The sequence below is a fragment of the Camellia sinensis genome, chromosome 5 (genome assembly GCF_055761805.1).
Source record: "Camellia sinensis isolate YWXY chromosome 5, ASM5576180v1, whole genome shotgun sequence".
Taxonomy (NCBI): domain Eukaryota; kingdom Viridiplantae; phylum Streptophyta; class Magnoliopsida; order Ericales; family Theaceae; genus Camellia; species Camellia sinensis.
This window is the reverse complement of record NC_138965.1, coordinates 215,806,154-215,827,942: the sequence shown is the minus strand read 5'-3', so window position 1 is coordinate 215,827,942 and position 21,789 is coordinate 215,806,154. Positions and strand designations below refer to the sequence as shown.

Genomic DNA, 21,789 nt, shown 5'->3' with positions numbered 1-21,789 from the left:
TTATATGGCTGGGAGATGGAGTTTTGGGATAACGGTTCTTGTGCCAATGTATGTTACTTTCTCAATATTTCAATGCACTCTCACTAACATAATGTGGGAATCTCAAAATAAGAAAATTTTGAAGTACAATTAGTCAGCTAAGAGCATATTAGTGATAGAGGATCCTATGCTAATTTTTGTTACTAGTATTTATTTCTAACTATTTTTGTCACAACTTCAATATGGTTTTTGTGATATATTTTTGTGGACTATAACATTTTTACTGTGTAACCTAAGCAATCCCTAGACAATCTTTTTTGAGAAGTAATCATCATTTTCAAGTTTTAATATTTTCTTTATTGAACAAATAAATTATATAATATATAAATAATAAGTACATATATCAATATTTATTAAAAAATTTTAATTTCATATTGTTGGGTTGGGTTTTGCCTAAGGGTGTACGAACGTCTAGCTGAGTTGAGTTTGGGTTGGACTTGCACTATATAACAAGAATATATATGTTATCTCAAGTTTGACCTGACCTAACATCAAGTTAAAACTAATCATTCCAAATTTGATCTTAAAATAACTTTTAAACCCCAAACTCGCTTGCTTAACCCAACAAGTTTGCCTTTTTTTTTTTCCCTTTTTTTCTTTTTTTCCGTTGGTCTTGATGGGTTATTCTATTTAGACCATTTTAATAATTATTTGCATTTAAAACATTAAAAAAAATTAATTGCAAAATAAATGACCTCTTAATAAATGTTCTAATTTAATCCCTAAAAATAAGTATGTACATATGTAATTTTTTTAGAATGAATATATATAATTTTCTTAGCTATTATTATTTTTTCTAGTTTATCTTATAATTAAATAATATAAAATTAAAACAAATTTTTATAAATAGACAGAGCCAAAACTTCTTATTTCAAGCTTAATTCAAAAATTAAACAAGTTTCAAAATTTCTACCTGACCAAGTGCTATGGGTTAAATATTATCTCAAGCCCTAAAAAATATTTAAAAAAAAAATCCACCAACAACACTAAGACATTTTTATTTATTTATTAAGTTTTTGATAAATTATATTTTACCCCCTATCAATTATTGTCTCATATCACCTTACCTTTTGAACAAAAAAATCATAACACTTAACCCTCTGCATCTATTTTTTAATTACAACACTTGAAATTCTTTGAATTTTGATTTCGGGTTCAATCTCAAGCTTCGAATAGGTTGATCAATGGCGAATCTTCCGATCATCCAATTCGAAGAGAAAATCGTCGAAACAGTAGAGCAAAACCCAGTTGTGGTAATCATAGGAGAGACTGGTTCGGGAAAGAGCACTCAACTTTCTCAGATTCTACATAGAAAAGGCTACACCAGATCTGGAATCATCGCCGTCACTCAGCCCCGTCGAGTCGCCGCAGTCTCCGTCTCTAGGTAACAATCTTCTTCTCCTTCATATTGAGCTGTATATGTATATATATATACACACAATTACACTCTGTTTGGAACCTAGAAGAGAAAAGAAAAGAAATAATTACATAAGTTATTAGGAGAGAAGTTTGTTGACAGTCAAATGGAGCATTATGGAGTCAATTTGATGATGCATTAAATTTAGATTGTTTTGCCTTTGGAAGTATGAATTTTTATTAGTAATTACTATATGTAGAGAGTGGAACCTGATAGGTATTTGTTGCCAACAATCAGATGAGATTGGAGAGATCACCTTGGGTGAAGCACCGGCTAGTTTACGAGTACTGGAGAGTGTAACAGAATGTATTTGTTGAAGGCGATGGGTTGGCTATTTATGACTATTCTTGAAATGGTTGGACTCCAAGCAACTTTTATGGAGATGCAACATGTCCAGGGGAGTCGACTCTTTTAGGTATCAATGCTGTCCAGCACCTTGGCCCTAAAATGTAACGACCAAGTTGGATCATTAGTAAGGGGGGTGCAAGAGGTGACTCTTTGTATGAGAGTCGTGCCTCAATTTTATAGGGCTAAGATGCTGGACAACATCGAGGGATGATGATTCTACTGGGCCTTGATCTTGAGATGGGCAGACATCAAGCATAAATGTAACTGCTATGTTGCCTGTGGAGGGGAGCCACTTCAGAGGCCAATGCAAACTCTCCGAGAATGCATCGAAATATTTTTTTGTTTTTGGGGGGTGGGGGTTGGCCCATAAAGATTATTTTGTTCCCAAAGAATAGTCCGTGGAAGTTTTCAAATTCTTTTTTTTTTTTTTTTTTTTGTAGGCTTTAATCTAATGCTTCAAACATAGGAGTAAAGGATGTATATCTTATGTGGTATTCTTTCCTATTGGAGCAATTTATAGGATCCCTTTTTTCTATTAGTAATTGTTCACAGACGTGTTGCACAGGAGCTTGGTGTTCGGCTTGGGGAGGAAGTAGGCTACGCAATTCGGTTTGAAGATCGAACTTCAGAGAAAACATGTATTAAGTAATATGAATTAACTTGTTACTCGAAGTCTTCTATCTCATTGCTTGTTTGTGGTTTGTTGACTTTACTATTGACTAATTGTATGGTTGTGGACTGCCCAGATATCTTACCGATGGAGTTCTTCTTCGTGAAAGTCTTTCAAAACCAGAGCTCAACCAATATTCTGTAATCATATTAGATGAAGCTCATGAAAGGAGCCTAAACACGTAAGATTCTTTTTCATGCTTCATGACCCTGTCTGTTCTTTCATTTTTTGGGCTCTTATTATATTTCTTATTCTTTGGCTAGCATTAGACACTTAGAGAATCTCCGACGATGTAATATTTTGTTTGCTATTTAACCCTATAAAAGTGCACTTGGTAGTATTTACTGTGCTAAAAATAGCACTGGTTCTCTAAAAGTGTAGTATTTTTTGTTTTTGTGCTATTTGTCATTCATTTACCTATAAACCACCATTATTTAAATAATGCTTTAATTTTTATTAATTTAAGTCGAAATTACAAAATAATTAAATTGGTTTGTACATAGATGATTTTTTTTATAATTTATTTGTGCCAAATTAACATCACTTTTATCATCACATGACATAGTTGTAAACTTGTAATGTAATCAGTGATAAATTAAACTCCAACTATATAATTTTTATTAAAAAAAAATCAACTAGTCAAAGGTATAGTATGCTTTTAACAGAAGTATGTTTTTTGTTGAAGTGAGTGTTTTTATTGCATTGTGCTATTTTAGCACTTCAACATCTATACGCTACATCATTGCAGATGCTTCGATCTTTGGCATTTCTAAAAATTTTCTGGTATTTAACTTAAATACTTTTTTATTCGAATTTATTTATGCAATTTTTTATTTTTTATTTTGGATCTATACATTATATACAATGGCCTTCATATGTGGAAATATGTATGTCCAGGGATATTTTGCTAGGACTGATGAAACGGTTGATTAAAATGCGTGCATCCAATCTGAAGGTTTTGATCACTTCAGCTACTCTTGATGGTGAAAAAGTGTCAAGATTTTTCTCCAATTGCCCTATACTCAATGTCCCTGGGAAGTTATTCCCCGTGGAAATATTTTACAACATGGAGCGCCCAAAGAGTTATCTTGAATCTTCTTTGAAAACAGCCATCGGTATGATTAAAACTGTGTTTTTGTTATGCTTTGGTTTTCTTATATTTGTAGATTTTGTAGTGTGGTGCTTTTTGGTTCAGTACAATTTGGTTCTCTCTTTTGCATTGCTGGGTATGATATTATTCTGAATTGTGCAGCCAGAACTTATATATATATATATAGTGCATGCCTGTGCCTGAAGGCAAGGTGTAAATAATGTTAGTATCACATACTTTACAAAAATTAATTAAAATAAATCAATTCAAAATGATAACAATTTAACTACTACAGAAATCAATTGTAATAAATTAATTCAAAATGACAACAATTTCATTACAATATATAACTTCACGCATAAGTTAAAATAGCAAATTACAGTTTTTGGCAAACTTCATAATTAAAGTTTAAATAGCAAATTTATAATATAAAAATGTTTTTGTACAACATAAGCAAAGATATTTACGCCAAAATAATTAAAATTTAAATAGCAAATTTATAATATAAAAATGTTGTGTACAACATAAGCAAAGATATTCACGCCAAAATAACACATGTATAGTGAGTTAGAATGGGACAACCTTCAATAAAAAAATGTGTCTAAATTAGTATTATAACTGAGTAACCTTTTCGCTTTATCAAATTTCAAAGCTTCAAGAAATTGTGAACAAACATTTTGGTACAAAAGAGTAATCATCCTAGCTTTAAAAAAAAAAATAAAAAATAAAAATCATCCAGTTTAAAATGAAAGAGCCAACCATCAACACACATAGAAAAACAACACAATCCCAACATTTCTAAGGTGAATTAGTCACCTGCAACATAATCACTCCAATGCTTGAATTTACTTTGAAAAATCAATTAAAAGAAATCATAACAGGAAAAATCACATCAAAATACCTTTGAGAAACAGAGAAACCAATAACTATGAATTAACAGGAATTGAATATAAAAAAAAAATATTTCAATATAACCCTTCTTGATACATATGATCAAGCACCTTTCAACTTAGTTCCCAAGTCTCTTGATTAGTGTATATCATGACTTGTGAGTTCACATGTTGCTGCTTAATGAATATGAAAATGAATTGTATAGAAAAAAAAAAAATGAATATGAATTGCTAAGTATAGGAATTCACAATTTAGCAATTGCTAAGTATAACTCTCCTTTTTCTTTTTTTTTTTTTCAATTTAGCACGAAGAATTTAACAATTTAGATAATACACGAAAACAAATGAAAATAAATAATTACATCTAATTTGGAATCCTAATATAGGCAGGCTCATGACAAAAAAGCTTTGCACAATTAACCATTATACAACAATTTACTCAAAATTCTCACTACGATTGTTTTTCTTCAATATACTACTCATCACAGGAAAAGAATGCGTAATGGGAAACCCAATAAAAAAATCCAAATACAAAGATGTTACCTTCTGCAATATCATGGACAATTGCCACTTTTATACACCTGAAATTTGCAGGAAAAAAACAAAAATAAAAGTCGAAGTCAAAATATATCACTCTAATCGAGTGCCAAGGATTAACAAAAAATAAAACAATTATATGAGATCGAACAATTTATGTGTAATAAATTTTTATATTACAATTTATTAGGTAGTGAGGGGTGACCATTGGTTCAATGGTTTAGACTTGGCCCAATAACCTTGAGGTTATGGGTTCAAGTCTTGGGCCACTACTTTGTGCATTATGCCAAAAGGTTAGGTATGTATTCAATCTTTTCCCTCCCAAACACACAATGTGTATTAATTGGGTGTTGTGTTGTTTTTTTTTTGTAATTTATTAGGTAGTGCCGAATGTAATGATTAGAAGGCTTTTTTAAATTCAACGATTAGAAGGCTTAACCATAAAGTGAAAATTACCACCACCTCAATAAGATAAAAAACTGGAATGATTGAAAAGATTGTACTTGAGTGCTAAAACATTCCCTACAAAAACCATGCACGTTGTGTGAAAAAAACTTTTAACTTAAAGTAAATAAAAACTTGAAAAATAAAAATGAAACTAATATTAAACTAAAAATGAAACTAATATTAAACTAAAAATCAAACTAATATTAAACAATCAATGGTGAATTAAGTCAAATTTTTCAAATGAAAACAACTCTTTCATTATCATATTAACAATTAACGAAAGGATCAAGAGATTCGATTCTCCTACTTCTAAACACACCAGTCCATTAATTGATTAAATACATAAATTGAAAACCATTACCTAATCACAAATATAAACATTAAAAGAGACATTATAGTTTGTGCGAGAATGTGTATGAATTGTGTTTGGTAAACAAACATTATATCCAAATCATCACCCACCCTCATCCAATCAAACCACCAATCAGATGGTTGCAGTTGAGAATCAAATAGAAAACTTTCAAGAAAGAAAAGGAAAGAAGCAAATTGATACATACTCAGTTCTCCTAATATATTCTCTGCCACTGGGAATCCTTAAACGAGTTAATTGATCAAATGTAAAATTAACCGTGAGGATAGATATGTGATTTTTTAAAATTATAATCCATAACTACACAACTGAGTGAGGAATAAGCCTATGAAACTGGACAAAACTTTGTCAAGCCAAAATATTGTTTATGCCACTATACCCATTGGCAATATAAACTTAGGTTTTTGCTTAATGTTGCCCCCAAGCCAAAATATTGGTTCTGCCACTAAACCCATTGGCAATATAACTTAATTATGAGGCTAGGCTTGATTGTTCTAATGCTATGTCCTAAAACCATAATAGAAATATAAAATTAGAAAATATTGATCTAATGCTATGTCCTACGAAGACTAATATATTGAAACCATAATCAGTGTGTTTGGTTTCAGTTTTTTGAAAACCGAATTTTTTGTTTTTCGTATTTTTTTTGTTTTTAGTGGATATTTTTAAAATTTTGACCATTTTTTTTACTTTTTCAGATGCATCTTAGTTAGATGTATTTAAAAAGTAAAATATTTGTGAAAAAATATAAATATTTTAAAATTTTAATAAATACACAAAAATACAAAAAATATACTGAATTTTCATTTTTTTTTTTGTATTTTTGGTATTTAGTGAATTTTTTAAAGATTTTTTTCACAAAAATTATTCTTTTTAAGTATATTTATGGTAGGTGTGTCTAAAAATTTTATAAAAAAATGCTTAAAATATTAAAAAAATTCTGTAAAAACAAAAAAATATGAAAAACAAGAAAGTAGAATTTTCTGAAAAGTGCTTTCAAAAAACTGGAAACAAACATGGTGAATAGAAATATAAAATTAGAATAAATAGCACCAAGAACAAAGAGACTATCATTATGTTTAGGGACCAAGTTTAAAACATTAACCAGCTTTTGGGAAGAGTTGTCTCAATTTACGGGTGATGCTACATTTCCTCCTAGCAAAGGAACAATAAGGAGGATGTGCTCCTAGTAGTACTTGATCTACCTACTTGGCATCTATTGGGTTACTAAGTGGAGTAAATGATCTTTGACAAAATCATAGAATCCAAAAATCAACTCAACAAAAGCAGCTGACTTCAAGCAAGTGACACCATCCTATTGTCAAGCTGCCAATTGGCCACGTAAATATTATATTTAGTACAACTCTCTACATGAGAATCCCAAAATCATTAAGAAATAACAAATATCACATGAAATAGAATAAACAAATTAGAGATTAAAATCCCTCATTTATGTATGTAATGACAAATTAGGTCAATGGTGCGTATGGTTGGGAAAAAAAGAAATTACCATAGAACTTATCGTAGCTTAGTGTCGTCGGTTGATCCCACACCACTTGTCTGCAAAATTGAACCGTTGTAATGGTATATTAGTAGTGGACAACACACACTATCACACAATGGTTTCTCTTTTTAATAGACAATGGCATTGCCAAATGAGAAAAAAAATAACAACGAAAATGAGTAAGCTTAACAATGTATCAATCGGAAAGCCAATAACCATGGGTCCATTACTGTCATGGGTCTTATAGCAACTAATACTTTCCCTTCAGCAAAACCAACTAAAATCTGGGTGTGAGAGTTTCAAATTCAATTTTGAAGATCTCAGCTTCTTAAAATTGTCCGAGATTAAGAAATAGAAAAAAAAAAAAAAAAAGAAAAAAAAAAAAGGATGTCTTGTAATCACATCAACAAAAGAATATTTTGTAATCTCATACATACTAAAGAGGGAAATGAGCTCAAGTCTCAAGTCTAAACTAAATATTTTAAGGGAATTTTTTTTTTTTTTTTTTTTTTTTTTTTTGAAGGGAAGGGCCAAAAAAAACTTGAACATGTTTTTTATTTTTTAACTTGGAGTGCCGTAGGCACGGGTGGTTCTTTTACGATGAAATGTGGTTCTTTTACGATGAAATCATGAAACTGTCCTATTTATACCCAATAGATAGTATAAGTTGATTTTACTATTACCCGATACTATCAATTTAACTGAATTGAATCAATCTGACAAAGATATGAGTTATTGCACATTGTTTTCGTATGCATTTTGTTAGTTTCTTTAGACCAAGAATCAAACCATCTAATTTGAGCAATCAATCAAAACCACACACAAATGCAGATGCCAAACTAATAATATAAAATTTAAGCTAAAGATGCACTGTTTTATGCCAATATCAATAGCTTGCCAATCAATAATACCAAAAACAAAAAGTGATTAGATTCCACAATAAACATAGTTAAATCATTACACTATGAAAAAAATAGAATTTGGAAATCAAATTGAAAGTAGACTAACAAATAGAAGGCTTCTCTATTAAACCAACCGATAATTATGAAATTCTAAACAACCAATTAGAGGATTATATGTAAATAAGATGACGTTTGTTAATGAGATTAATCAAAGATTGAACAGGATTATACTACAATTCCAAATAATTAAGTTATGAAATTCAAAACCAATTAACTGAAGAAAAAAAAAATCAAATATCTATCAAAACCAATTTGAAATCTTATTAAATCAAAACTCCGACTCAACTTCTATAAGTCTAAAACAAATTAACTCATGAATTTGCCTTTTATATCAATAACTCATGCCTCAACTTGAAATTGCTTACATTGGTAAAGTTTCAAATTCCATGGAAATTGAATACATTTGTACCAATTAAACAAAACCCAAATTTTATTTAGATTTAACTGAGATAGGGGATGGGAGTGAGTGGGAATCATTCCATTATGAATCTTCAGCCTAAAACAAAATCCAAACACACGTGGGCTCAACTGGTGGTGTATGATGAGATTACAAATGTACATTAAATATTGAGGGGAAAAAACAAAGGTGAAAAAGGTTCAAATGAAAACCTCTTTGTACAATAATGCAATAACAACATACTAAAAATCCTAAAATTCCCATATTAATATACCAATAAAAACATGAAATAACAACCCATTCACATGAAAAATATATCTAAAAATCTAAGTTTGGGTGCTCACCACGAAAAAGTTATTGAACCCATTAAATATAAATCTTGAGAGAGAGAGAGAGAGAGAGAGAGAGAGAGAATCACCACAAATCAACTATGTAGAGCATGTGTTGGTCTTCAAAATCAAAGAATCATGGAAGTCAGAAATTATTGAAATCAACTTCCAAACTACACATAATAGATGTCGACATTGGTGGCTAAAAGAAAATAATTAATTATCCAGAAAAATGAAAACCAATATGATGGCTTATAACTCTATATAATTAAAGGAAACTAAACCAAAGCCACTTGAATTTATAAGTGAAAACAAAGCAATACCATGACAAATTATCAAACAAAAACCCCAATGGATTTTAATTGCCTTGAAAAATTATACTTTCATTTAGGTTTAAAGTTCTATGTATGGTGGAGAGGATCACCACGTATATAATTTTGAACAAACTCGCATGTGCTCAAATCATTAGAATGTTATTATTACAATCAGAAATTAGAAGTTATGCCTTACCTTTTGAAGAATTTATGGATAGGCACAGAAAGATATTTGAATTGTTTTTTAAGTGATGAGCAACAAAAGGAAACATTAAAATGCTTTAGTAAGCATGCAAATCAAATACTTACCACAATGTTTGGATGCTAAAGGTTCTTAAGAAGTTTCACTTCTTCCTCAAGCTCTCTAATGTGAACCTATTAAGCAAATTTAAAGCAATGATTCAGATATATAGGACCACAAACACAATGCTTCATATACAAATTACCATTAATGTAAATAAAGGAATTAAATTGGAAGTGATTTTCTGTTTTGAAGCACTCTTACTGCAATTGAAAGCTTCTTAGATACATACCAATACCAAAAACAATTGAAAAAACTAACACAAAAACAATAAATATATCCAAAAGAATCACCATAAACAAAATATATCTTTTAGAAATGGAGCACCAAATCCAAAATCAGTAAGAGCACTTCTCAAATAATAAATAAAAAAAAGTATAAGAACATTACTCCAAAACAAAACCCACTGCTCACATCCTCTGTGCACCATAACTCATCATCATTTTGCAAATCACCACTGAATAATGTGCCAGATAAAGCTTAAGTAAATACAAAAGTATTCAATAAATACCAAAAATATTTTGTCTAATTTGAAACTATGAGTAAAAATATGACCATCTATTTTATTTTTGGCTTAATGTTAACAGTCAGGTTAACCTTTCACATTAACCTATTTAATGTTAACAATCCTCAAGCCATTTGACTAACATGAAATGAAAATGGGTGTTGATATGAAACCAATTTTTTCCTCAACCCCCATTTGATTTGATAGAGAGTGAGAGCTTTGTTGGTGATGGTGGGGATGATGAGATAAAAAATTAAAAAAAAAAACACAGAGTATCCAAATTTGTATGGAAAAGATAAGTTCACTCGTTACGCGTTACAGAACGCGTGCCAGTATTGGCACGGGGGAAATGTCCACATCAGGGAATGACCTAAGGAATGGCATGGATGCTAACTTTGGAGGCTATTTGCTTTTAGACGTAAAAGATTTCTATTGGTGGATTTGAAGGGATAATTAAATGTACTTAATATCTTTGATATTAAATAGACGTCTCTTCTTCCGATTAGGGTAGACGTCAATGGAAGAAATTGGGGCTTTTGCTGGGGTTCAGAATGAATATCCTTCGTTTTCTGATATGCAGCATGTTTTTAATCAGAAGAAGCTCTTTAGAAGGAGATGCAGCTTCAAAGATGGATTGAGAAGAATTAGGAAGAGGGATTTTGAGATTTTATCAATTGTCCGTAATCATTTGGATGAGAAAGGACTTTCCAGAAGGGTTGTCGAGTGGTTTGATGTTGTTCTTATGTATGAAGATTGCCAGAAACACGCCGACTGGTATTGTCAGAAGGGGTTAGTTGATCATCCTAAATATCATACTCTGGTTAAGACAATCTTGGATCTTGAAAATGATTATGCTTCTGCAATTGAAGATCAGGATTTAGATGTTAAGATGAAATACATCATGAAGATGTTGAATGTTCTTGCATAATCTTGTACTTTAATTATGTACTTGAATTTGATTGAGAAATAAAATTGCTTAGGCTGTTTGATTATTAGATTTCGCATTTATGCTATTATTCTCTAATTTTAGAAGAAAATTAATTAGGCGAATGCCTGAAAAATAATCATTCAATTGATTTAACTTCATCTTTTATTGCGCAACAAAAATTGTCTAACAAAAGTCGCGCAGCGAAAAAGCCGTCAGGCTAAGTTACTATACTTGATCTTTTGTCAAAAAGTCGAGAAAGAAGAGCCTGCCCGGCTCTGGAGGGCGCATATACTTTGGCCCAGTGGACTTAGATGTATTTGGGCATAGTGGATTTGCAGGTTGCATTTTATTGAAGTAGCCCAAGATTTAATATTTTTATAATATAAAAGTTTCCAAGATTGCCCCTGGGGGTAGGGGATATTTTAATGTTGCGTAGATTCCTAACGCAACTTATTTTAAAATATAAAATTTGTCTATAAAGGCTATTGGTAATTATAGATTGGAATGAAAAATTAAAATGGTTCTAAATATTGTGCATTTCCGAAACGGATTTGAGGGAATGATCTCGGTGGAGAACACGAATGACAGCGGTGACGATTTCACGGTTGATTCGGGAGGTGTGCACCTCGGTAATCTATGGCTTTCACAGAAGCCTACGAAAGTGAAGTTTAAAGGAAAGGATCCCAACAGGCAGGAAATGAATTCTTATGTGACCCTGTTTACTTTGCACGATAATGGGAATTATGGATATGAGATTCATTGGAAAGGGGATGATGATAATAAAGAAATATATGCAGCGCCTGGGTCGTGCGATCTTTACATCTCATTATACAAGACTGATACTGTGACTAATGTTATATATCATAATCATAGATTATCAGGTTACGATTTGATGTTCTGGGATTTGGAAGAAGTTTGCAAGAATTGGGATGGAGGATCTGGAGACGGAGATGGAGGTGGGAAGAGCAGCTCGGCTTGTTTTACTATAGAGGTTATTAGTTGTTATTTTCTCAGTTTAGATGTTGTTATGTTGTTTCTAAAAGTTTCGGTGACGCGCAGTGGTGGAGCACTCCGTGCTCTGGAGAGAAGATGCAATCTTCGGAGGTGGCTTGCCCGTACTATTCTACTTGGCGTATCCCATACGCCAATTGACTAAAGCCCGAGCGGCTTTGGAGCGGAAGAAAAGTCGTCAGACGTAATTACTATACTTGATCTTGCCAAAAGTCAAGAGTTGCATCTCATAGATCATTCTACAAATCACCAGTGAATAATATGCCAGATCAAGTTTAAGTAAATACAAAAGTATTCAATAAATACCAAAAATATTTTGTCTAATTTGAAACTATGAGTAAAAATATGACTATCTATTTTATTTTTAGCTTAATGTTAACTGTCAAGTTAACCTTTCACATTAACCCATTTAATGTTAACAATCCGCAACCCATTTGACTAACATGAAATGAAAATGGGTGTTGACATGAAACCAATTTTTTCCTCAACCCCCATTTGATTTGATAGAGAGTGAGAGCTTTGTTGGTGATGGTGGGGATGATGGGATGAAAAAAAAAAAAAAAACAGAGTATCCAAATTTGTATGGAAAAGATAAGTTAATTACCTTTCACATTAACCCATTTAATGTTAACAATCCTCAACCCATTTGACTAACATGAAATGAAAATGGGTTGACATGAAACCAATTTTTTCCTCAACCCCCATTTGATTTGATAGAGAGTGAGAGCTTTGTTGGTGATGGTGGGGATGATGGGATGAAAAAAAAAAAATCCAAATTTGTATGGAAAAGATAAGTTAATTATTGATTCTATTCACAAATAAATTTAGCACTAACAAAAATATCCTAATTTCTTAAATTTTGGGCTGAGATCTAAGTACCGAAAAATGGAATACTCTAATAAATTTTAAAGAGAGAAGTAGAACCTCATGAGGAATGAATAAATATAGTCATATTGAAGACACTGTCACAGACAGACAAGCAGAGAGAGAGAGAGAGAGAGAGAGAGAGAGAATCCATGATAGCTTGTCGCCGATTTGGGCTCCATGATAGCTAACCTAAGAAACTGATGATTAAGGTCAAGAAAATCCTCTCCTCCGATCTGTTGCCGCGATGTCGCCGATTTGGGCCCACCAATCTAGCAAGGCTAGCACCTAACAAACCCACCCGAAGTCACCAATCTGCTATGTATTAGGTTTTCGGGGGAATAAGTGACTAATAGGGGTGAGGCTGTGACCATTGTCAGGGAGATTAAAGATGAAGAGTGAGCTCTGAGAGTGAGATGAAGGGGACAACCCAATTTTGAATTTTGAGAGAGAGAGAGAGGGATGGAAGCAAGGTTCTGAAAAGCGGTTGCGGTTGCCGTAACGGTGGTGGTGACGCGGTTGCGGTTGCGGGGTGTAAAGGCCGTAGTGTAACGGTTGCGGAAACCGGAACCGTTAATTTTTTTATTTTTCGCACAATTTGAAAAAAAACTTACCAATACGCATATTTTTTTCCATGATCATATTTATTTGGTTAAAAATAAATATTGATCAATTTTTGTAAATTTTTAAGTATGATCCAATATATTTCATATTTTTAAATCAATATAAACTGAGTTTTTTACATTTTATTTTAATAATTAATGACTTTATATTATACAAAAAATTAATCACTAACTATTATATATAAGATAAACAATGACAAAAGTAAGAGAATAAATAAGAGCCTAAATATATATATATATATACATATACATATTTTAACCAAGCCAAATAGATAATGATCACACTTATTATTATTATTATTATTATTATTATTATTATTATTATTATTTTCAAACAATATATAGATAAACACACACAAACAAAATAGTTTAGTAATAGCAGCTGAATAAAATAGTATAGGTCTTACGGTTTCAACAAATCAATAACATGTTCTTCACCTTCCCTCTTCTCTTTCTCTATCTTTTGTTCCTCAATTTTCTCTCTTTATCTTCCCTCTTCTCTCTATCCCCTTCCCCCATTTTCAGCTTTTTTTTTTTTTTTTTTTTTTTGTGTGTGTTTTTTCGAAAGAAACAGTTTGGAACCGTTACGTAACGGTGCGTAACAGGCCGTTACGGCTGTTACGGCACCGTTACGACTGCTACGGCAGCCGCTACGACCGACGCACTTGTGAATCTCAATCACATTGCAAAAGCGGCCGTAACGGGTGGCGGTAACCGCCAAAACCGTTACGTAACGGCGTTACGTAACGGTTGCGACCGCTTTTTAAAACCTTGGATGGAAGGGAAGAAGAAACATAAGGAGAAAATGTATATCCACCATAGGATGTATGTGAACAATCTCAACCATTGAAAGATAATTTGTCTCTTAGACATTTTTCAGCTGTTGAATTGAATCAATCTAATGGTTCACATTTTGACAAAGGGACAAAAGTCCCATTAGGATTCGAAAACAACCCTTCATTGTTATATAGATATTTGCTTTTTCCTTTTCACTTGTAATGAGAATGTGCTAACAAATTTGTCTTGATAGATATACATGTTCGGGAACCAGAAGGTGATGTCTTAATATTTATGACTGGACAGGTGAGAATTTTCTTTCCCGAGGTCTGTCTGCCATTTAATGGCTTAGTTGTGTCATGCTGGTTTTGCTTGTTTTGATTGGAGAAATTAAGTATATGGCCTTCTTATAGGATGATATTGAGAAGCTGGTCAAGAAGTTGGAGGAGAGAGTTCAAAGCCTGGAGGAAGGTTCTTGCATGGATGCTGTAATCCTTCCTCTTCATGGATCTTTGCCACCTGAACTGCAGGCAAGTCTAATTATTTTCATATCTCTACTAGATGAATTCTGATGTATTTTATTTTTTTTGTATGTGATATTGATGACTCCTCTTGTTGGCCTCTATCTTTTCTTTCTTTTTCTTTTTCTTTTTCTTCCTCTTCCTCTTCTTCTTCTTTTTTTTTATTTTTTATTTTTTTTATATTTATAAATTTTATTTTATTTTTTATTTTTTTGTATCTCTTGGACCATTTTGTCTAGCGGTGAATTTTTTTCTTTATCCATGGTATAAACACTTGCTTATGTTCTATGGTTGCTTATCAACAAGCTTCTTAGGACTGGTGCAGTAATTGGCATGGGCTGAGAAGGATAAACATGGTTTCTCTGAGCTATATTGTTCATCAAAAGGAGATCAAGCATTAAGACGTAGTGAATGATTTTATTTATCAATGCACAAATGTAGAAACTCCCGAGGAACTGTCTGGGGAGTTTATGCAGATTTATGCATTTTTTTTACTTCTCATCCTTGTGAAATTGTCCTCTTTCTGTTTTTGAGTTGAATGCTGAAGTAGAGTTTGAATGGAACTGATAGTTAAGTTGTAGTTCAAATTGATTCTAATTGTTTTGTTGATGACACTAAATGTTGGCATTGTTCCTACAGGTGCGTGTATTCAGTCCTCCACCTCCAAATTGCAGGCGATTTATTGTTGCTACAAACATTGCTGAAACTTCTTTGACTGTTGATGGTGTTGTGTAAGTGGACTCCATGAAAAATATATTGTGTCTCATTCATTTCATTTGTTTATTTGGTGCAATAATGATAATTTTTTTAGTTAAAATTGCCTGCAATAAGATGTCAACATAAAATGAAACTGCATTGCCCTATGGCTAGGCTCAAACTAGGCTAGCCTAGAGAATTTGGATGGCTATAAGTCTGTGGTCCTACACCAGAATTTCTGAGGTCCTTTGTGATCTATTTTATTGTTCATGGCTATTCTTCTTTTGTTGGGTAATGTCTTTAGCTCTTTTTGTGAAATTAGTAGATCCTTTCCCCACCCCTTTCATGCACTATATTTCATATGTTAATTCAAAAAATAAACAAATTTTGTTTTTTGGGCTCTTTTGAGTTTGGGTTAAACCTATTTTCTCATCATTAAAAATTATATGTAAATGACAGGTATGTTATTGATTCTGGTTATGTGAAGCAACGACAGTACAACCCATCAACCGGCATGTATTCCCTTGATGTTGTTCAAATAAGCAGGTAAAAGATTGATACTCTTGAAACTTTTGTTGTTTTTAGCATAGATTAATATCTAAGAAGCACAAATATGGACATGCAACATGGATACAGCATGATATGGATATGCCAACATAGCAATTTTAAAAGAATCAGGGCTTGAGTATGAAAAAACCGTGTTTCTGTCACCTTCTTTTAGCATATCAAAATAGAAAGAAATTATTTCACACTATATTTTGGAAAAGAAGTACGGATGAAAAATCCTATTATCTATTTTAAAAAGCTTTATTCACAAACAAATTGGTGACTTAACAATCATAAGCAATCCTAGGACCAAGAACATCAATAAGAGGTCCTAAAGGGCGCCAATTGTCCAACAACAAAAGGTATGCCATTACCAATTTTGTGCTTAACAAATAGCCTTTTACTCTTTGTTCTTCAATGTGCTTTTTTGCATGGTTCAATAGATGAAGTGTTTGATCTAAGGATTGTACTGCATACGTAGATTATGGTGAGTCAAAACTCATATCCTGTAGAGCTTTTCTGCCTCACTGCCCTTCGAGAGACACATTATAGAAAAAGAGCAGACAAGAATTGTATGATTTTTGGAAGTGATATCTAGTGGAGGGCAATGTTTTCATACATGTGACATTTTACTTCTCCTGCAAGACAAATGATCAAATGAGTTTGTGTTTGCCTTTTTGCTTTATCCATTATATTGTCTTACAGTGGATAGCCAGCAAATGAATTAGTTGCTGAGCACTTGCTTTCCTTGTGATTGTTGCAATGTTCAAGTTTGAAGCTTTGTTTAACTGCAGGGTGCAAGCAGATCAGCGTGCAGGACGAGCTGGGAGAACACGTCCTGGGAAGTGCTACCGTTTGTACCCGTCTATGGTTTACCATGAAGAATTACTAGATGCAACAGTCCCTGAAATACAGCGGTCTTCGCTTGCTGGCACTGTTCTTTATTTGAAATCATTGGACCTCCCTGATATGGATATTCTCAAATTTGATTTTCTTGACTCCCCTTCTTGTAATGAAGCAACTCCTTTCTCCATTGTTTATGTTTAGTTTGAAGTAATCTGTTCAACTAGTAATGATCAAGTTTAATTGGGTTTGCTGCAGCTGAGTCACTAGAAGATGCTCTTAAGCAACTATATCTTATTGATGCTATTGACGAAAATGGATCAATTTCAAGTATTGGACGAACGATGGCTGGTACTGGATTCTGATTTGATTTTTAAATTTTCTGTACTTTAGTATACTGAAATCAATAAATAAGTTTTCAAAACACGAAGCATTAAGTCACTACTATCATTGCCATCAGTATCATTGTCATAGAAGTTCCATTAGGAATTGGGTTTGGCTATGAGATTCTTGTATGGCCATCCATGTTTAGGAGTTGTTACTTAGTTTATGGTGAATTGTTGTGTGAAATTTTCGTTAGTACTATGATTGTTTTCTGCTACTGTTCATCTTGAGGTGGTGTTTTTTTAGCTTACTGACAGATAAAATAAGGACGGGCAAGGGGGGTTGGGGTGGGGATAGCGGCTTTTTCCATATGAATGCCGGATGTGTGATTTACTTTGTCTCTTTCCTAGTCTCAGTGGTCGGCACTCATCCAGCAATAACAGTTTTGTCTTTGATTATGTTGATCTTGTCTGTTTGTGTATACTTCATTTCTCAACGTACTGACAAATGAATGTATGATGAGTTCTTTCGATTCTTTATATAAGTGATGAATTTCTGGTGAGAGAGGTGAGGAAGAGACAGAGTGTGGTGGGTTTGTAATGTGTTTCGGTGTTGGGATAAAACATTGACAGGGTGTTGTGTGTGATTGTAGGGAAAATAAATTAATTGATTGAAAATGCTGGTGTCAATATTGTCGTGTTGCCAACTTTGAAAATCTTGTAACAGGGACTTTTTTGTAATATAACAAAAAAAATTGAGAATATGGCATAAAATGGAGTACAGCCAGCTAAAAGAGTGCGAATTGCACTCCTCTATATTATTTAAGATCTTCTCATTGTTTTCTTTTTCTTAAGTTGATAAGAGAGAACCGTTACTTCGGATCAGCTTTAAACATTTGCATTCATCATTATCTGCTTAAATTAATGATAGAAAAACCCTATGAAAAAAGCTGCTTGTGTTGAAAACCCCTCTCAAGGGGCACAGGTGTTTCTGGTTTCTCTGAGAATCTTCTATACTTAAATGCAGAGCTTCCATTGGAACCTTCACTCTCAAGAACCTTAATGGAGGCAAATGAATATGGTTGCTTATCCCAGGCTTTGACAGTTGCTGCTATGCTATCAGCGGAAACCACGTTGCTTCCTGGCCGAAGGTAGATTCTTGAATTTGTTTTGTAAGATCATTACTTGCTGTGGATGCTGCAATTATTATGTTATATTATCTCCAGGTATTTGCTTCTGGTAGCTGGCAAGCATAATGTGCAACTAAAGAGCACGCATTCTGAAACCTTTGCTTGGCATAGAGGACAGTTTGATTTCTGGATTGTAAATTTTAGGCATATCAACTGATACTAAACTATGCAATCCCCAAGGCTATGTCATACATACCTAATACTATAGCTCTCCTGTAGTCCTCCTGATACAGCCCCAAAAGCTTAACATATCTGCCCAGTGCCCACTGACACTGCATGATACAACCCACCAGGTCTGACCATGATTATAGTTGGTAGTTGAGAAATCTCTGGATTGTCAAACTAAGGGGGTTGAGCTACTTGTCCTATATTAGGGGCTCTTCATGCATGCACAAGCTCATCTTGTGAACTCTCCGTCTTCATCAAGGCTCCGCATCTCCATAGCTAGGCTTAAGGATTGGTCATAGTGTGAAAGACCTTTTAGTTTTAGATGCACATATGTTCCTCTACGGTGCTGATTGAGATTTGGCCATAAGGGTCTTTATCACACATCAATAATTTGATAATCAATTATAAGGTCATGATATGAATTCCATTTACATTAGTATTTTGGTAGTAAATTTATATATTTTGTTGTTTTTTCCTTGTTAAATATTCTTCTCTGGGTCCAAATTTGCCTTTTTATGTCTCACAGCAAGAGCACTGAGAAGAAGAGGAAGCATGATTCTTCAGACCTTCCTAATGGTTCTGGTTGGGGTGATCACATCCAATTACTGCAGATCTATGAGCTTTGGGATCAGACTGACTATGATGTGGATTGGTGCAAAGATAACAACTTGCAGGTACCTTTATTCTGTTTCAGATAGCATTGATTAAATAAATGCTGTGAGACAGTAACATCAATATTTTGTTATTCGGCATCTGGCCCTTTAGGATATAATCTTTTAGCCTTTCCATGGGCCGTAGCCTTGTGCAGACATCGTCTCATTTCAAATGTGATCTGGGCATTAATTGCTTTACTTATGTTGTGAGGCAGAGGAACTTGCTGCAACTTCTTGACAAGTGTGCATACTTGTCTTTTTTTCCTGACTTTCTCTAGGGTTTCAATTGGGGTCTGTTTCTTTTTAATTATTGTGTGAGAACTTTATCTGATATTAAACATACTGACTGTAGGTGCGAGGAATGAAGTTTGTTAGAGATGTCCGGAAACAGTTATCCCAAATAATGCAGAAGATAGCAAAAGGTTGGAATTCATTTGTATCGATGAACTTATACCTTGTAAACACATGTTTTGCATTTATGTGGTAATTGTGCTATGGATGCATCTTACTGTAATGTACAGCAGCAGCTCCAGAGTTTTTCTTCAATGTAGTCAGTCAATTTTTTCCCCCCACTAGTTGAATTGCATTGAACCAACTTCTACTGAATGAAATTATTCATAAAAAGAATTTAATTTCAACTCAATTCAATTTCACCCAAATTAAAAAACTAAATCCTAGTTTGCATATTTTCCTTTTGTTTATTAGATTGACTCTGAAATAGTAAACAAAAATATTTGATGGACTTCAAATGGTAAACAAAAAGACAAGATTTACCCAAAGATCCTAGTTTTATTTACTTTTTCGTTAGGCTCATTGCGATCACATGAGAAATCCTACCAAAAAACTTCTAAATATATGTATACCAGTTTCTTTTTGTTTTTATATTTTATTTTAACATACATTTTCATTCAGCTGAAGTCAACCTAATATTTTCATTCAGCAGCCCCTGGTTATGGGAGAATGTTTTGCTACCTTTCTCATTCCATATTTCTCTATTTAGTGTTGTTGGTTATCGGTCACCTAGATGTATATTTGAATGCCCCAATTAATTTTATGTTGTGCATAAAATCAGGGTCCCTAGATGTTCGAACAAATGAAAGACGGAAAGAAAGCCAAGAGGATTATAGGAACTTGAGGAAGTCTCTGTCTGTTGGCTATGCAAACCAGCTTGCAGAGAGAATGATTCGTCACAATGGTTACCGAACTCTTGGTTTTAAACCCCAACTTGTTCAGGTAGAAACTTAGAAAATATCTTCTTGTGTTATCTTGTTATATGCATATGTGTTTGTTGAAAATACCAAAACTTCATTTTCTGTCATTGGATTTTACTTTTTGAATGACCAAGTTTAGCACAAAGCAGTGAAGTTGAATTTGAAAATTACGTTTGAAGATATGTTAAAGAAAACTACTAGCATCAAGTACCTGACTCACATCTAGAGTTTTTTTTTTTTCAGCGTATTTTTTATATTATTGTTGTCTTGAACACAACTGAAGGTACACTTTTTTTAAATTTAGGTGCATCCATCCTCTGTGCTGAGAACGGATGAAGAGGGAATGCTCCCAAATTATGTTGTCTACCATGAACTTATTTCTACCTCACGTCCATTTATGCGGAATGTGTGTGCAGTAGAGATGCCATGGGTCATGCCCATCTTAAAGAAGCTCGAGAAACTAAACATCAGCAAACTCAGGTATACCAGTTTCTTGGGGAAATAATTGTCGTAGGAAGTGTATGCTTCTTCCTTTTTTAAAGTTTATTTTCCATTTTCATGTACTATGATCTTGAGCATTATGTTTGTGTGAAGCAGTGGTGGGTCGGGTCAGTCTGAGGAGCAAACTGAGAGAGATAAGTCAAGCTTGCCAAAAAAAGATGATGTTGATGTTGCTAGGCCTGTTGATGACCGTGACAGTCAGATACAAGCAGCTCGGGAGCGTTTTCTTGCTCGTAAAGGGAAGAGATAGCACTGAAATGTTGGATTGGCACAGTGGCTAGTGAATTCAATACTCTTGGTAAGAATATGTTGTAGCTGATGGGAGATGGGATGGATGACACCATTTGAACTTCCATCTGTTATGGTAACATCATATCACCCCTATTTTTGGTTGCAAATTTATGCTTCAAAGATGTTGGAGAGGAGAGCCATGTCCACAATCACGAAGGCTAGTTCTTGAGGAATTTTGTCCACTTTTTCTCCAACCCTCAGATCCACCTTGTAGTATGTGCACTTGTAAATTTTGGTAGTATTTTCTTAGGATATAAACAATCTGAAGCATTTAAAAAAAAAAAAAGTGAATTTGTTGGATAACGACCGAGTGTATGCCTCGTCTTCTTGTCCTTGTAATGATTTTTATATATTTATTTTGCTGAAAAGTGAAGCTTTTTAAATTAGTCACTGAGATGATTCAATGAAAAAAAAAGAAAAAAAGAGGCTAGCGGAGGGTAAGATATGGGTAGAAGAGGCTCTTGAGAACTCATGAGTAGTTTTTATGCTTTGATGATGCTTGGTATGCTCTCTTTGAATGATT

The 21,789-nt window shown here is 33.3% G+C and overlaps 1 protein-coding gene across 7 annotated transcripts; it reads left to right on the top strand.

Moving 5' to 3' along the window:
• The first annotated feature begins 1,057 nt into the window (after window positions 1-1,057).
• On the top strand, window positions 1,058-21,652 carry LOC114311454 (putative pre-mRNA-splicing factor ATP-dependent RNA helicase DEAH4). Of its 7 annotated transcripts, none has more exons than XM_082867902.1 (17): window positions 1,058-1,423; window positions 1,694-1,871; window positions 2,357-2,449; window positions 2,551-2,655; window positions 3,372-3,589; window positions 14,577-14,629; window positions 14,737-14,853; window positions 15,484-15,575; window positions 16,000-16,086; window positions 16,881-17,095; window positions 17,188-17,280; window positions 18,280-18,403; window positions 19,137-19,284; window positions 19,616-19,685; window positions 20,336-20,496; window positions 20,779-20,954; window positions 21,072-21,652. In XM_082867902.1, the coding sequence occupies exons 2-17, from the start codon at window positions 1,846-1,848 to the stop codon at window positions 21,223-21,225; spliced, it is 1,932 nt and encodes a 643-aa protein (XP_082724028.1). In that variant the 5' UTR covers window positions 1,058-1,423; window positions 1,694-1,845; the 3' UTR covers window positions 21,226-21,652. The 7 variants fall into 7 exon arrangements, with proteins under 7 accessions (XP_082724028.1, XP_082724027.1, XP_082724029.1 ...); XM_082867905.1 differs by having other exon boundaries at window positions 1,151-1,423; window positions 2,370-2,449; XM_082867901.1 differs by lacking the exon at window positions 1,694-1,871 and having other exon boundaries at window positions 1,095-1,423.
• Window positions 21,653-21,789: the final 137 nt, after the last annotated feature.